We start from the raw sequence: 18,354 nt of genomic DNA on the forward strand, positions 1-18,354 counted from the left end.
TGACATCGCTCCCCACAGCTATGCGGCAAATGACTACACAACATTGACATTTGATTTGACGATGCCAGACCGGACCCTTGGCGGATCATGCCATAAGTTGTACCCTTTTCACACTGCATAAATTGTTGCAATTTGAATACAACTTTTAACAAGTTGTAATACAATACAGTCTTTTATCTCCCAATTTATTATACATACAGTATTCATACATGCAAAGCAACATCTCTTGAGAAAGTGTTGTTGAATACAGTAGGATGCGAAGCGTAATTTGCTATAATTAGCATTGTGTTACTGTACCAGTGCAGTGCAATGCACAGTAAGAACTCGGAAAAACATCTCAGAAAAAACATGAGCCTCGTTGGTGTGTTTTTTTTTAGGAAAATCTCACAAAGTTTCTTCACAATATGCAAATCTTGTTACAATTCAATTTTAATTTAATAACTAGTGTTATTGTGGCAAGACAAAAGAGTCCAAAGGCTTCTGTCGCCAATTACTACTAGACTGTAGGATTAGTACCACCAAACATCTGCATACAAGGTTTTTTTCATGATTACACTACACAGTATTAACAGCATTTTGTGCAAATCTTTTTTTTTGATAATTCTTTGGCTCAAATTGCATATTACACAGTTCTTAATGCTAAAAATAATAATAATTCAGTTTCTTAATTAAATAATAATTTATTATTCGTATAATAGCATAATATAGATAATCAGTTTCTATGACTTGATTGCATTTCAAAATTAATCAGTTATGTTAATGAATACTTTATCCACAAAAACAGTAAATTAGTAAAATTTTCATCATCCAGTTTATCACCAAAATACTGTATTATTTTGACGTTATTAAAAGTGCAATAGAGCAATTATTTAGTATCAATCATGTGACAATCTTCCAATCAAATGATGATAATTTACTAAGGGTGTGTTTTAATACTGAATCTGTAATAAACCTAACTGAAGATCTGTATAGCAATTGTAGAAGATATACTATATTTTGGTATTGTACTGAATCTTTTGATTATTTTTTGGAAAATTGTGGTTATTGAATAGAATGTTTATCCCTTGTATTTATCTAATTCTTATTTGGGAAATTAGTCATTTCACTTTGGTATAATAACCAAACAATCATACATAATAGAAAGTTCAGGATGTTTGGAATAATTGGACTTTTCATTTCTATAGAATAAAATATAAAGCTATCTTTAAAACAGTGTGAATGGAAAGGCTACTTAAATTTCACAGATTATCTAAAATATAATACTTAATAGAGTATGAATAATAATTAGAAATCATAATGTTTGATTTCATTAATTGATTCTTTTGTTATTTAATACTTAAATTTTTCCCTATAGGCCTACTGTAATCATATCATCATCATTGTCAGTTTGAAACCCAACCAAACACTTTAAAAAATTCAACTACTGTACTGTATTTATAAATATAATAATACTGTAAAACTGACTAACTCTCTAGTATCAGACAGCATGGAATGATTACTTAATCTAAAGTATATTAACTAATAATATTTCATGCATAATTTAATATCGAACACTTTGTTTTTTTCTGGTTCATTACATTTCATTTGGTTGCATGCATGTTTGTTCTTATTCCTTTGTCTTTGTCGTGTGCTAGTTAGTGGAGGATGAATGATAGTGAGCGATGGTATCGACTAATGCATTCAATATCTTGAAACAAATATCTTTTTATTTCATTTTTTTTCTATTTTGAACATTTTTGTTTTCATCAAAAGCGAGAATAATAATTTCAAATTAAGTCTGTAATAAATGACCTGAGTGTTACTGTTAAATGTTGGTGGGACATCAATTGCCATTTATGATATTCGCTGATAATGTTCCATCTTTAATATCCTCGTGACAACTCTTCCTTGTTGTCACACTGACAGTGACACTGCGGTGGATGCACAGTTTCCTACTGTACTGTATGTGGAATCGTTTCTTTGGAACAAACTTCCACCTTTTGTCAAACACTGATTAAGCTTGAACTTGATGGGAAAGCGCCTTCATTTGCTGTACTGATCCTTTAGTTGAAAAGTGTGTACAAATGGGTACCTGTTTTGAAGCACAACATGTACTATAGTACTGTAACAGGTAGCTGCAACATTATGGAAGTATTTTTCCATACGTGTTTGATGATGACCAGTGTAATAATGTGAAGCACTTTGACTACATAATGAGGCGTATTATTATTTATTATTATTTTTTTTTAATTACTGCAATACTGTTTGATTATTGATTATTATTATTTGATGTTGAGGTGGAGAATTTTAAATATTTCGGACTCATTTCTCTACTGTACTGTAGTTTAGCAAAATTGCAGACAGAAATGGACAATACTTGTTGACATTATTCAAGAATTTAAACACCATTCTGCACTTTGTTTTCAATACAGTGAACATAATGGGTCTAATGAATCATGACAAGTTGCATATTTTACAACCGTTTTTATGCATAGCAGTTGCTTTGATCTGATGATGCTTTTTGAAAAAATTCAGTTGGTGTTTTCACATCAAAACCAATACTACAGTAGATCTACTAGACTTGAATTATTAAAGGCATCATCTCTCTGATTGTACTTAATTGTGTCTTCTTTAAGTCCCAAAATTATCTTAAAATAGCAAAGTTATTTGTTTAAGAAGATCCTTTTAGAGTTGATATTAATGACCTGTCAAGTGTAATGTTCTTTTTCATCAAAAGCTATTGGAAATATTCAAATTATGTTGTTATTTTTCAGTGTGCAAAATTCCTAATAACATTTCTCCAGAGTTTGGTATAATATATTTTTATTGAATTCACTAAACCATATTAATATTTATTCACTAGGTTGAGTTACATTGTCCACAGCAGGACACAATTGAGCTGCTTCCAGATACAGTGTGGACACAATTTACAACTGTTGTCAAGAAAGCAATTGCAGGTACTGTAACAATAATGGAAAAACATATCATCAACATGCTCAATTTAAAGATTGTCGCCCATAAACATAAGTGAATAAATTAAGCTTTGGGGTAATTTTGTAGAAGCCTTGTTTGATTGTCCCCAAAAACATGAAAAATAAGGAAAATAAAATCAGACTTTGAATAGGTCATGGTATAGTTTTAACAAAGTTAATATCCGTAGAAAAAAAACCTTGTTTTCACTTATAAAATGACAACATATAAAGTGTTTAAATTCAACCAAACCCATTGACTGGCTATTTTTTTGCTTTGAATTATGGTTTTTTCAGGTAAATCATTTTTTTTATGCAATTTTTTCGTATAAAGAGAGTAACTGTTTAGATTTAGATTAAAATGGCATATTAAAAAAAAACTGTTTTTAAGGGAGTCCTGAAAACATATTTTTGTATTAAAAAAAAATACAGACATTTAATTGTTAATACATTTTGAGCAACTTCTATTTTTTTTTTTACACTGTGGTTTTATTAAAATCATTTTTGTTTCCGATTTTTGGTTAAATGTGACATTACTGTATGGCGTTTACAACGAAAAATGTAGTTTAAAAATTATTTTTTCAGTGGAACAATTGGTATCTTTACATTTTTTCCCAAAACTCACTACTACTATACTGTACTGTATGTGTGTACTATAGCTTCTTTCTACTAGACCAAACAATGACAAAAAATAACATTACTTACAATACACTTTACAGTTGTGAGAAGTGAATTGATAGTAAATCAATTTAAAAATACTAGTTAAAAGATTTATTTTTAGCTCCATGATAGTATTGAATGAATTTAGATTCAAAGATTCTTGCATTCTCACTTGAAAACAATATTTAATAGTGCAGTTAAAGCATTGTAATCAATCTCAAGTGGTAATGGTATACAATGAATTTTTATGAGTTTAGGCAGAATATTTTCATGAGTTTTGTTATATATATTTTTTTTAAAGATGCTGGCATCTCGGTAAACAATATTGCATGTATGGGAATTTCTGTACAGAGGGCTACATTTACATTATGGAACAGGTACAGTACATTTATACTATTTAAAACAAAGTAGCTACAGTGTGTTGAGGAGAGGTGTAAACATAGCATTGACTTGCTTTGGGTGTGTGATAATACACATGCAATTACTGATATGACTTTTAATAAAGACTTGTCTGTTATGACATCGCTCCATTGTAAAGCCAGTTGAATTCTAGCGGTCTTTGCTAAGGTTCCTACAACATAAGACTGTACTACCTTGTCTACTTTGTCATCTGCCATTTGGCAGGTCCATAACAGTCTTCTTTCTCCATACTTCTCTATTTGTGCTTCTTCTTTTAGTTCCGAATATATATTTTTATGTTTTAATCTATCAAGCATAGCTATCCTTTTCCTTCCTCTTCTTGTTTTACCTTTATATCTTTCTTCTATCAACATTTTCAATAATCCTCCTTTACCTAATTTTATGTCCAATCCATTGTCTTCATTATCCTTTTTAACGTGAGACCAGAGATTGAAATACCTATCAGTATCTATTTATTTTTTTCATTATGCCATTGTTTTTATAAGCTTTTTATCACTATTGACTTTGCCTATACTAGATTGATTGATCGATTGATTGAAATATATATTTATACTGGGTAACCTCTTCAGTCAATGACTGGTCTCCCAGAGAGACCATTGGGATGTTTTTTTTTTCCTATTTATCGAGGTCAAAAGCCCAATCTTCTTATGCATACTACTGTAGATACTATTAGTGTCTGGATGTGCATGCCCTATCGGTCACCGTAAGGATAGCTCTCATGGGTATTTACCATGTTTTTTAAGCTTTCTCTGTATATTGCATAGCAATACTCTCCATAGTGTACTTATTTTTCAGTTGCGCAATTTTATTGAAAGTCTGTTATTAAACATTCCAGACGGATCAGACATTATAATTGCAATAGAGCTAATTAGCATTAGATATTTTATCACTACCTTAGTATAAAAATTTACTCATTTAATGAACGTTTCATGTATTGAAAGAGTGACTGTTCTGGTTTAAACGATGTGGGGCTGATTTACAGTAACTAGGACAATCGGGCTTTCAATGAATGAAAATATTCTCTCATTCAATGAATACAAAACATGTTTATTTGTTCATTCATTCATAATCATAAATTATTGTAATCAGTGCTTAGCTTACCTGGATATTAAATTGACAGTAGTTGTATTTTGCACGACTTACGGACTGCCAACGCTAATTTAATTTTGGTTGGTGTTTTTTGATCATCATTTTTTTAATTATAGGCACACGGATGAACATTACTGTAACTTTATATCATGGAATGATACACGTGCAGAACCTTTCGCTAACAATATTAACCAATCATTATCATTTAAGGTAAGGTTATTTAGTGACTCAGCAGTCTGGATCGCAAAATTGTTGCTCAGTTTAGACACAGACTTGCCATAACATAAAGTTATGTCAATATTTTGATTGAAAGTTTAAATGTGTGTACTCATAATAATATTGTTTATAGCCTAAAGGCAAAAAACAACCACAACCAGTTTCATGTTTATAGTAAATACAATCCTGTATTGTATGGTATTGTACATAACAACCATTTAATTTTAATACTATGAAATGACTGTATAGTAAATGATACAAATCTTTAGTGTTCTGTTTGTGTGCAATAAGATCAACAACCACCTACACATTTTCCTCTATTGGTGGTTCATCATACAGTTATTATTAGATCATGGATGGAAACTAATTCAATCTTCCATAATTAGATATTGTTTTAAACTTCCTGAATGGAACCTTACTGTTCGTTCCTAGCTTGCCTGGATAAGTCAGCTATAGCCATTTCCGAACAGAGGATAATTTAATTACTCATTTTTTTTGTATTGATGTCCGAAAGCCCCATCTTCTTATTCATAAATACCTAATGAAGACATTTTGAGTGTTGAGCACCCTCATTGGCCTATGGTATTGTCTTTGAGTGTTGAGCACCCTCATTGGCCTATGGTATTGTCTTTGAGTGTTGAGCACCCTCATTGGCCTATGGTATTGTCTTTTGTTTTCTTTTGAAATTCTTAGAATTATTTTGCTCATTACATTACAGTATTACAGTACGAAAGGAAAACAATGATTCTGGTGAGTCAGTATATGTATAGAAGGCGGTCATTAACCCTTTGAAGACGTGGCCCATATACCATACGGGGTAATTTACTGTCACAGGACGTGAGACCCATTTGTACAGTATAGGTTTTTGAGCATTTGACCTTTCACCTAGGTCCAAAAAGTGCAATTTTTCGGAAGGCCAAAACATTCACCTAACAATAAAACCAACAATTGCAGAAAGTTTACAGGCTTCATAAAAATGTATTGTGCATTTTTCCTAAACCTATTAAAATACCTCATTTAGCCTCAGTCACTTTGGGTAGAAACCTCGCATCTTAAAAGGTTAAATAGGTGACTCGTGGCCACCTGTAATTCTTCCTTAGTAATAGTAATCCTAGTCTGAAAAATATCCCAATTTTGCAATAGAAAAATCCCCGAAATTTTGGTCACCAGAGTGTGTACTTTATCCAAGTTTTTGATAGAAATAATTATATAATTTCTAACTGTACACATACTTTTCATGGTATTGTACCATATGTTGTAATGTCTAAATCAAGTTTAACTTGTAAGTGAATATATTGATTAAGTTCACCTGAATGATTGGATCATTAATATTGATTTGCCCATATCCATTAAATATGTATATTGATGTGATAGAAATAGTTTATGGTTTACATTTCGAGGAATCATTTCCAGAAATGTTTTCCTGAATTTTGCTCTGCCTTTTCCTTATTTTCATTTCTTCGGTTTTTTTCAAAACATAACAATTTAAACAAGTACAGTAATCAACTGCACCAAAACTTAACACATTAATGACATCTTCCTACAGTAGTATTGAGAAACCCCATAAATTTAGAACAAAGCGAAAACATAGATCATAAACATGAAAATATTTTGTCAAACCACTTGCAAGAAGCATACATGCACACATTTGAGGGACGTACTCTTTTGCTTATTGTCATACGTCAGTCGTTTTAGAACCTAGTTGATATGAATTTAATACTTGTGCATAATGAATTCAAAGAATTATTAAATTATGGAATTTATGGTGAAAATGGTAATAAATCTTACTATATTTTATGGTTGTTTTTTATTGGTTTTGCTTTGATTGTATTTAAGCTTTTGAATTACTGTATTTTATCATAGCCAATTTACAATAACAATTTTTAACCATTTTAGTGTATAACCAGCTCAAAAGCTTCAACATGTAATGTACAGTTAAGCTTTCAAATACAAATATTGGTAAATGCTTCTGAATGAACTTGTGATAAAACTCCATCTATAACATGATGGTTTGGTAAGAAAAATAAATCTAGGGACCTAAATGATAAAATACAGTAAAAATTGTATGAAAATGATTAGTAAATTGTACAGTAGATCATGCCAATCAATGAATTCAGATACTACAAATAGAAATGTGATTGTAAACACAATATTTTATGCATGTGTTGAGGCATTTATTCGAGGAAATGAATAAATGCCCTGTGCGTTTTTTCCACATGATGATTGTTCTTGGGCGACGTTACGGTTAAAATATAAATTTCTTCGAAAAAAGTCTGTTTGGAATTTTGTTTTACTGAATTATTTGACTGACCTTTTCGCCCACTTCACCATACTTAGATTCACAAAGGAAATAATAACACATTGTTAACTACATTCTATTCATTGTTACTGGTAAAATATTTACTAAACTTGTATTTTGTTCAATTTGGCAACAACTTGTCCTTGGGGGATGTCAGTGATGGATGTACCAGTATTGATCACTCTTTTTTTTCACGCTGCAGCTCTAGCCCGCTACGTCCCATTAGGACTATTCAATCAGAAGCTAAAGCAAGCAGCAGTTATAGTTCTAAGGACAGACAGTTTTGTGAAAATGGAAACTCCACTATGATTTATTGATTCCAGCTGCTACAGTAGACCCAAAAAACGGCTGGGAAAGAGTCTATTAGGACATGTCATGCTAAAATTTCCATTCCCTATATTCACTGTCAGTGTCAGATATTCATTGAATTATTATCGAAACAGTCCATTAAAGTTTGTGTTTGTAATAGGATACTTCACAATTGAAATATCTAGGGTGATGAAGTGACCCCCAGATTTGACCTTAGCAATAAAATTAACTAAAATGACAGAAATTGAGTATTCACTTCTGTAACAAAAAAGTAATATTTATTCACATATAAAAAATGAAAAGAAACCCCAAAAACATTGTCTGACAGACAATTTAAGTATTTGTTGCTTTAAATTACATTTTTTCAGGTAAAATAAAAATCTATTATGTGACAATAAAATGACACATTCAAAAACATTTGAAATAAAAAATATTTTTCAATAAGCGAGCAGCGTTTTTTGTAAGAAATATTTCTTGTTTAAATTTCTTTTGGTTTGTTTTTTGTCAGTTTTACACCCAGAATTGTCTATTCAATAATTTCGATATTTTTACACATGGCAGCGATCGGTTTAAATGTTCCAGATATTAGTCTAACATGCTTGCTTTCCAATTCCATGGCTCAATCCTACTTAGTTCTGGGATGTAACTCGCAACTGTTCAACTCCACTCCCTATCTCAAGTAAATGAAAAATGATTAGTTTATTCTTCTGTGTAATTGGAAAGTTACAGTACTTACAAGGACATCTCTCAGTGTTATTAATAGAAAATGTGTTTCCGATATGATTTTGAAGTAAAGATTTACAGTATACTGTAACCCGAAAAACCTGAAAAAATTTTGAATAGGCCATTTCACAGGGTTTTTTTTAATAAGGTTAATAACTTCTGAGTTCCGTAGAAAAAAAAATGTTTTCACTTGTAAAAAGAACAAACTAAGTTGTTAAATTCAACCAAAAACGCATTGACTTTCAGTAATATTGCCAGCTTGATGTAAATTACAGTTTTCAGGTAAATTTTTTTATCCAATTTTTGGTGAAAGTAGATCTGTAATATGTGACATTAAAATGGCATATTCAACAAAATATGTTTTAAGAATTAATTTTTAGCAGGTCAATGAATGCAGATGAACATTTACAATACATTTTGTCAAAATCCATTCAGTAGGTTTGATTTAATCTTGATAAAACTGACAAATAAACAAATGTGATTGCAACCTCCTTTACTTTGCAGAGGTTCATTATAAACCTTATTTTAACAATAATATCGTGACATAAACACAACAAATCTATTGGTTCAACAGTTTCATAGGTGAACACCAGGAGCAAAACCATCCAGGATTAAGTATGTGCTAAAACTATGTTTTATGTGTTGACTTTCAAACTTGAGTTATGTTACTGCAATTTAATAGGTGCTAATTGAATTATTGATTAATAAATATAATTTTGAGACAGTAACGGCCACCTTCACACTTGAAGTGTTGATGTTTCATGTATAATTATAAACACCTAACAAAAACCAAAATTGCAAGATGGCCTAAAACAGAAAACACTGTAGTCTACAATAGGTTCTAAGCAGTGATTCCAGTGAAGATTCAGGATTATGAAATACTGTAAAGATGTTGATGTGTAGGGTTCGAGAGCAAAGGCTTAAACATTGTAAAATAAGGTGCTGAACTTAACTGTAACATAATGTCCTATCTTTTGCAATACAACTTGGGCAGGCCCATGGCAAATTTGTAAGCAAATTATGCTATTTTTTTATATAGCCGTAGTAAAAATAATCATTAATTTTTCATCACAATCGTAGGCCATGATCAAGATTATTCCAAAAATGTCTGTAAATAGACTATCATTACTGTACAGTATGCTTGACATTTCACAAAGCCCTGAATTTAAAAAAAAACATTATTTTTTTAATTGGCCTAATCTTGAACTTAATAAAACACTATGACTTGTTGGCTTTTCAAGGTATATTGTTTTAATAACCTTGATTCAGATTAATATGTATTGTGAAATCCAAAAAAAAAGTGAAAGTGACGTTAATATACCTAATATTGTTAAGCCGGAGGTTTATTGTTTTTAATATAAATAATGTACAATAGAATTGTGTCATGATATTAGGAAATTATAGATCAGATTAGTTATTTCACTATGCAAGCATTCAAATTTAAAAGTTGGGGATGTTAATATTTGTTTGACAGTTTTATTTGAGCATTATGGCTAGTTTTATAATAATACATTGCTGTATAGTGTTAATGTGTTAAATGACTTCCAGGAAATGCCTTATATTAACACTAGCTATTTTGCTTTTGTTATCAATGACATTGAAAAACATACTGTAATCATCAGTTGAGTTTATTACAGAAAATTTTCAATTGTTTTCTTGTTCAAATACTATCTACAGTATGCAGTACTGGGCCTACTGTATGACCCTATTAAATAAATTTCATGTACTTACTAATCATAGTTTCCGATTGCCATTTAATGTTTAAAAACATTCCTTATACAGTATATTTAGTTTAAAAAAAAAATGTATTTGGTGTTCAGATATTGAGTAAAGGGTCTTTCACACCTGTGCATACAGCATTAGCGACTTTTCATATTCACAACACACCACATGGTTACACGTATATTGAGTAAAAGGATAGAAAACACAATTTTATTTACGAGAGCCGAACGGAGTCGGAACCTGAGCAGGTGTGAAAGACCCTTAAATATCACAGTATACAGTACCTGTAATAATAAATAAATGAATATAGTAGTCCAATTTTAAATTCAGAGTGGTACAGGGTTTAAAGAGAGAAATACGTGGGTTCTCAAAAGTTTTCTAGCATGGCCCCGATTGAGAATTAACCTTGTAAGCCAGATTTAGAAGTGTGTCTTCAACAACATCCCTGAACTCTTTTTTAAAAATGTACTCGCATGTCTGAACAAAAATCGGTTGAATCAGTAATTTTTTAATTGTGTTGTTTTGTTTATCAGGGCCTGGGTACTGGAGCCAAGTTACTTCACATTTTGACAAGACAACAGAGGTGGGAAGCAGCTAGTTCTTTTCATTTCCAATCCCAACATGTAAGTAGGATTACACCAACAGATTTAGAGGATTAAACTTTACAGAAATGAAGCTTTGCAGTGTTTCGAGGACAACACTTAAGTTTTTACTAAAGCATATCAAAAAGTCAAAATAAATATTTTTATTCATTACAATGTTGCTGTGCAGTTAAGTTAGTACAGTCAAAAAATGTGTACTGTATAAAATGTTAACACACTAATTATAGAACGCTGGTTGTTGACGTCCCAATGTGTAAACTCCAGTATGTTGCAGTATTGTGAAAAGGGTGATACTTTAGGGCCTGTTTCTATTTAGAAAAAGAATTGGTTTTTCAAAATGTTTTTTACCCACAGAAATTCCTTTCAAATAACCCGATCTTAAATGCGGTATTAAAAACACCAATTGATTTCATTCCTGATCTTAAAAAATATATGGAGCAGTTTTTAGCTGCATTCAATCTCAATCTGATCTGACTTCACTGAATGGCAGAATACTGTATCTCTGGATACTATAATGATACCATCACAAAACCACAATTTATCACCAAATTGGCAACCAGTTGAGTGATTAACCTGTATTGGGAACATTCAAAATAAACCAAGAAACTGGTTTTAATAGAAACAGGCCCATAATTTTTTAACTTTGTTAGATACCACAGTAATTTAAGAATTCAATGGCTTTATTATACTTTCTCCAAGATAAATAAGCTCCGGATAATGTAGGTGTTAAAGTCAAAGTATTTTGTTTATCTTGGCAGATTAATCGAACCTTGTATAAAATTATGAGTGCTTATATAGGTTTGCAGGTATTGTGGCATTATCTAAATTTCAATTTATTTTTCAGGCAATTATACGATTAGCATGGATCCTCAATACCAACGCAGAGGTAAATATTACAATAATGATGTTTATGAGTGCAATGGTACAAATATTTTCATGAGCTGAAAAGAGAACATTTCATCTTTCACTGAATGAACTCCAGGGTTTTGCGATAAGAATAAATAATATAAAGTATATAAAAGATAAAGTAGGGGAAAGTGAAAAGTTGAAGAATATTAACAAATAAAGTTTCAATACCACCATATGCTTTAATATTTGTATCTGTAAAAAAAATTAAATTGGTGATAAACTGTTGGTAACGACATAACTTGAAAATGTTATATTTACATTGATTTACAGTCTCCTGATTGTAATGCACTTAGTTAGAGCTTTAACTTATTTGTCCCTTCAAACTTATGTTTGCAAATTATTTTGAAATAAATAGGCAAATACTTAAAAAGTGGTGGGCAGACCAAATATTCTCAATTGAGCTATTGAATATTATGTCCTGTTTGGTATTCAGACCTTTTAGAGAGGAAATTGTGGATTTTATCGTACTTAAAGCTCAGGTACAGGCATGAATTTTAAATATAATATTTGGTTAATTGTACATAAATCAAATATTTGTAACAGAAATCAAGATGAAAAAACATGAATTTCCCTTAATATGGCCAAATACAAAATTTTGCAAAATTATTCCATAAAAACCAGGAAGACCTTTTTTCAGTAGTTAGGTATTTAACCTAATGTAATAACATGTCTTGTGACTCCCTAGAAGGTGAAAAAAGATGGTGGATATATGGTGGATAATTTTTGCTATAGCATGAAAATAAAAATTTGAAGTTGAATAAAAATTCCAGAAATGTAATATTCAAGTTATATTACCTATACTTAGTCATCTGCTAAAATTTTTTACCACACTGTTTATTTTTCGTAGCTTTTTAAAATGCCTCTCTATTTACAAACTGTTTGTACAAAAGAATAGAGATTTTACTTTGTAATTTGAACTATCCCCCCACTGATAAGAAAGTGCTTATTTTCAACAAGCTCTTGTAACACAAATAAAATCCCAAAAATTATGAAACATAGGGGAAACTATAGATCGATAATTATTGGAATGTATGATCAATAGAAATTTTTTGCCCGCACCTGGCCTTTAAACAAACATACATTTAGTAAACGTATGGTGCAGTGTGTTGGACAGTGAATTAATTGCCAGATCATGGGTTCAAATCCAACACTATTCACATTGCTTTTATCCTTAGGCAAGACATTTTAGTTTACTTATGTTTGCCTCTCTCTACCCAGGTGTAGAAATGTGTACCTGAAGGTCAAGATACAACTTGCCCTGATTACTAGCTGTATTATGGGAGTTTGATCAAAAAATGACAATAATATATATAGGGCTTAGATATTTCACAGCACAAGGCGCTTTATAAATTCAGAATATTATTATTTTTATTTACATGTACAAGCATATAAAGCAAGTACCATACACTTTAATAACAAAAATGATGGAAAGAATATGATACCGGCATTTGTATTACTCTATTAAAACATGATCAAATACTTTTTTTATTTTTATATTGCAATCCTACTACAACTACTACCTTTCAATAGTTGGCAGTTAAACAATTACTCTACTGTACTGTAGGCTACTATGAGAAGCTGTCATCATTATATCATTAATAAAAGTCACATAAATATTTAAAGAGATATTAACATTCTTCAGACAACATTAAATCAAACACTACAATAAATTGCCATTTTAATACAGTACTGAGCTTTAGTGTATTGATTGTTGTAATTTATGGTGTTGGTAGTTTTATGTCAAGAAAAAGACAATGTTATATTGTCCAATAATCTTGCATTTATAGAGTAGCAGGGGTTTTATTCATCTGTTACTGGTCCCTGTCTGGTGCCGTTATGGTCACTTGTTTTATTAATAACAGGTGAAACTTGTCTGCTTACAGATTTTATCCACTGTATGTATATTATCAATAGGGACGTGAACTAACACAATCCATTTTAAAGTTAATCTGAAAATGTTTATACCATTTTGACAAAATATTAACAGAACCTCCTGAGTAGATGAAGAACAGCATAATGTCCAATAAGGTTGATAAATACATTCTACAATTCTATTTTTGAATGCCATAAAACTGTTAACAATTATCTTGAAAACAAAAGAATCATATAAAACACTAACGCCCATATTCTTAAACCGGACTTTAGTCGTAGTTCGAAGTTCGACTTGGAAAAGTCGTAGTTCGAGCTATTACTTCAAATTCGATTCAAAAACGAAGTAGTCGAAGTTTGCAGTTCGACTTAATGAAGTCGAGCTTTTAGTCGAGTTGCACACGTCTGGGTAACAAAGGCTATACATTGGCCAATGACAAGAGAGTATTGAGGAGCAGACGAAATTTTGCGCATTGATATCACTTTCCATTTCTTACAACACTTTTTACGCATCAGGACTATACATGAAAAATAATTTTAATCGTTAATTATTAGAACAATATCAGTATTAATTTAACAGTGAAGTATATTTGATTAACAACAAATAAAATCTTAAAAATATATTTAGGAACCATGGCGGTACGGTAACTTTTATATTTTCTAGGCCCCCAACAAAGTATGATCGCCACGAACCACGCACTTCATAGCGTGACAAGAAAGTGCTAGGCCCCCTAAACATTCCATCGCGTGGTGAATTGCCGCATCTCCCATTGTCGCTATGGCGTGACGTAGCTCAAGTCGGACTTGCGCGAAGAAAATAATGTAATTTGTATACAGTTGTAAATAAAGATGATTTTCATTATTATAATTTATACCAATGTAATTAAGCTAATATAAATATAGATATTTCATTCTTCAATATCTGGCCAATATAACAACTCAAAGACTGATTACGTTTTTTATAAACATCGTTTAAAAACCATTTAGTCGACCATTTAGTCTGCCCCCTCCAGGACTAAAAAAATCGATCAAAATCCGTCTCGATTTAGTCGAGGTTGGCCTGATTTAGTCGGTGATTTAGTTGAAGTTCGGTTTATGAATTAAAATGACGTCATTTTTTTAGTTTTAGCTCGAACTACGACTAAAGTCCGGTTTAAGAATACGGGCGTTAATCTGTGAATGTTAAATGTTAATTAAAAAATTAATCACTTTTTCCAGAAATGTTTAAAAGGATGTTTCTTTTTCCAATGTAAAACAAAACTATTTTTTCATTTCACCAATTTTTCATGTGATTTTTTTTCTTGTGATCTGAGGTTACAGATTGAATTTTTTTTTAGAATAACTTTGTTGTTTTTGCAGATAAAGAAAGAGGCTAAGGCTGGAAATGTGTTGTTTGGAACCCTTGAAACATGGCTTGTATGGAAACTTACTGGAGGTAAACCAAAGTAGTCATTTATTAGAAGATGCAAGCTTCACCATTGTTAATACAATAAGACAAATGAATTTTGAATGGGGAGAGAATTTGTTTGTGTTGAATTATTTACTGTTCTATCAATATCAGTATACAAACACTACAGTCATTATTAAAACATTTGTTATTAACCAACTTTTTATTTTTGAATTGAATGTTGGGAGGCTAAAGACCATGAACAATGGCTGGCACTAAATATTGGGCTGAGGAATAGAGCAGTAAAAGACAGTGTACACTACAATGGATTTCGATCCCACGTGTTTACAAAGACAGAGTTAAAATGTTCAAAAATAATGCATGTCATGTGATACAAAATCAGCCAATCAAATGGCAAGAATTCACCTTCTATTAGTGTTAGCATTTTATAATTTCTAAGTTATAATTCAATAAATATTATTGTATGATTGAATCGTAAATATGTATAATTTTTTTTTGTTACAGGCAAAGTACATGCAACAGAACCATCCAACATATGTTCAACTGTTTTATATGATGTTTTTAAGGTGATTTGTTGTTTTAAATATCCTATTTTTATTACATTTAAATGCTTCTTTATTCAATTCAGTTCAATTTTTAAATACCTAGCTCGGCCTAGTCTTTAGACAAAAGGCATTTCATGATTGTTTTAATGAGAGCGGCGTATGTTGTGTATGCGGAACATGTGTTGCGTTCTACACTTTCGTTCAGAATTCAGACAAAGTACATAATTAATGCAAACTGTTATGCAAATGAGTAGAGTGTTGAGAATGTTTATGTGCTTGTGCAAAAACCTTCTATATCGTGCCTAGCTTTGATATACCAACAAAAGCCTATCCTCAAAAAGTATAAAATTAAAGTATAGTATAAAAAACCCCAATCTTCACAAGTTATATAGTCCACAAGCTACTATAATACCCTCAAATGGCAGCATCGCCACAAATCACTGTCATCATTTCTTTTCTAAAAATGAAAGAGTCTGACAATTTCAAGTTCCAAATTACAAATTGAAAAACACGAGAAAAGCTTTTGTTGTTACACTATTAATATATCAATACCGTAATTTTGTATTGCATTTTTATTACAATTTACTTTATTATTATTTTTTTATAAAATATTTTCATTATAGAAAGATTGGAATTCTATTCATATTAATTACTTTGGCATTCCGTTTTCAATCTTACCCAAGTTGAATGATACAAGGTAAGATGTATTTTTTATTTTGAGCAGCAATAATACCATAATGGACCAAAATTAAGTTCATGTAAATGTTGATATATGTAAAATTCTCCTACATAAGATTTCTCCGGTAAAAAATATATCTATATATATTTGTGTGTGTCTTAATGCTGTTTGTGATTTAGGCTAATTTCACTAAAAGCATGTGTATGCGAGTTCGGTGTAATGGTTATGTAACAAGCCTTTCAATTAACAATAGCTTCAGTTGACTAACAATAGAACAGCAACGCGAAAATCAAACGAGTGAATTTGAAAAGGGTTTTTTAAACTACTTGAACAAACAACAACAAAACAAACGTGCACATTAAATCAAGTTATGTTTAAAATTACAAATCAAAAATTATAATTTTTGCCTCTTGTACAAAAATGAAGTTTTTTGGACAAGTAGTTCTCGAGATGCAATGCAATTTCAGTTTACTTGTTACTTTAAGACTACCAGCTTTTGAAAAATTCTGTCCTATCTTTTAACACTAGCAGGTCTGAAAAGTATACTAAAAAGTGGTCCAGAATTGGGACTGTGATCTTGTAATTACTTGTTGAGTAATCCTGCTAACAAACAAACAAACACAGGCTACCGATACCTCCTTGGCGGAGGTAAATTAGCAGATACTGTACGAATAGCAAATCAAAACCATTTTAATTCCTTTTATCAATAACTTTCCTTTTCTGTCTTTAGTTTTTGAAACAAGAATGTTGATTACCAGCAACCAGGAAGGTATACCAATACTTCCCTGCTGAAATAAACAACTTTCATTAGTTTGTACCTATGCCAAAAACTTGTCCATCTACAGACTATCTACTAACTATTTTAAGAAATTAAACCCTACAGTACTTTACAGTAGTCTATAAAAGTTTTCAAATACAAATATTTCTAGTTCCTTGTAGTAAGCTCCCAATTATAAAAATCTCTCACACTCAATCTCCCCCTTGGCCGAGATGTGCAGTATTGCTAGCTGCTCCTGTACTTTTTAGATATTAGGTATTATATCTATATAATATATATATATATATATATATATTTCTATATGAAAATGAACCCTCGAGATAATAAATATGATATATTTATTTGCCATCCATAATTATTTTCACAATGATCACGATACTGACCAATATTACCAAGGACACGTGCCACCAAATTTCTTATTAAATATAATTTCATGGGTTTAATAATGATTTATTGTTTAAAATGCCCCAGCAAATGTTAAACTTGCAAGTTTCTTTGCTGCTAATACTGATTTAAGTTCAATGAGATTAAGATATTAAATCAGCAGTTACTCTAAAAGGACAGTGACTTGTGAAACACTTAGAAGTAAACAAAAAAAATGTTTTTAGCAAGAAAATGCAACACTTGCATAACTACTATTATAACTAAGGTCTTTTGGCAACTCTGATTGGCTTATGTCCAACTATGTGTGCATTGCAATTTTTATCACATATAATTTTTGGTGAAGATTTTATCCAAATGTTGTCAATTCTCTTTCTATGGGGTGTGTCTGCAAGGGCTGAAATGTAGTTTTGTTGGCATATCCCCATAAATTTTGCAATAAAAAACTGAGGTATGTCAATAGAGTTATGCAGATCCAGGATTGAAGTTAAAATCCTTATAACACATACATTTTGTTTTCTTAATCAGCGATGATTTCGGATGTTGTGATAAAGAGATCTTTGGAGGACCAATTCCTATCAGAGCCTGTGTAAGTATTTTTGTTCAATGAAATGAAACATTAAAAAAATGTTAATTTACAGCCTTCTGTTTGATATGATAACCATTCTAGACCACTGGTGCTTTCATGTTATTTTTAAAATGTTATTGAGTAACTCTTTATCACCCTCGGCGTAATAATGCATTTGTTCCTATTTTAGTGTACTGTTTTATCAAAAAAATTTAAAAGTATTTTTCCC

The 18,354-nt window shown here is 30.9% G+C and overlaps 1 protein-coding gene across 1 annotated transcript in view; it reads left to right on the plus strand.

The window, feature by feature from the left end:
• Nucleotides 1–18,354, plus strand: part of LOC140048629 (glycerol kinase 5-like) — a 29,181-nt gene that overhangs the window by 1,651 nt on the left and 9,176 nt on the right. The window contains exons 2-10 of the mRNA XM_072093387.1: nucleotides 2,843–2,936; nucleotides 3,910–3,985; nucleotides 5,234–5,327; nucleotides 10,920–11,009; nucleotides 11,833–11,874; nucleotides 15,126–15,201; nucleotides 15,679–15,740; nucleotides 16,343–16,416; nucleotides 18,086–18,146. Coding sequence (XP_071949488.1) covers nucleotides 2,843–2,936; nucleotides 3,910–3,985; nucleotides 5,234–5,327; nucleotides 10,920–11,009; nucleotides 11,833–11,874; nucleotides 15,126–15,201; nucleotides 15,679–15,740; nucleotides 16,343–16,416; nucleotides 18,086–18,146 — 669 coding nt within the window. The remainder of the gene's footprint in view (nucleotides 1–2,842; nucleotides 2,937–3,909; nucleotides 3,986–5,233; nucleotides 5,328–10,919; nucleotides 11,010–11,832; nucleotides 11,875–15,125; nucleotides 15,202–15,678; nucleotides 15,741–16,342; nucleotides 16,417–18,085; nucleotides 18,147–18,354) is intronic.

This window comes from Antedon mediterranea, chromosome 5 (assembly GCF_964355755.1).
Source record: "Antedon mediterranea chromosome 5, ecAntMedi1.1, whole genome shotgun sequence".
Classification (NCBI taxonomy): domain Eukaryota; kingdom Metazoa; phylum Echinodermata; class Crinoidea; order Comatulida; family Antedonidae; genus Antedon; species Antedon mediterranea.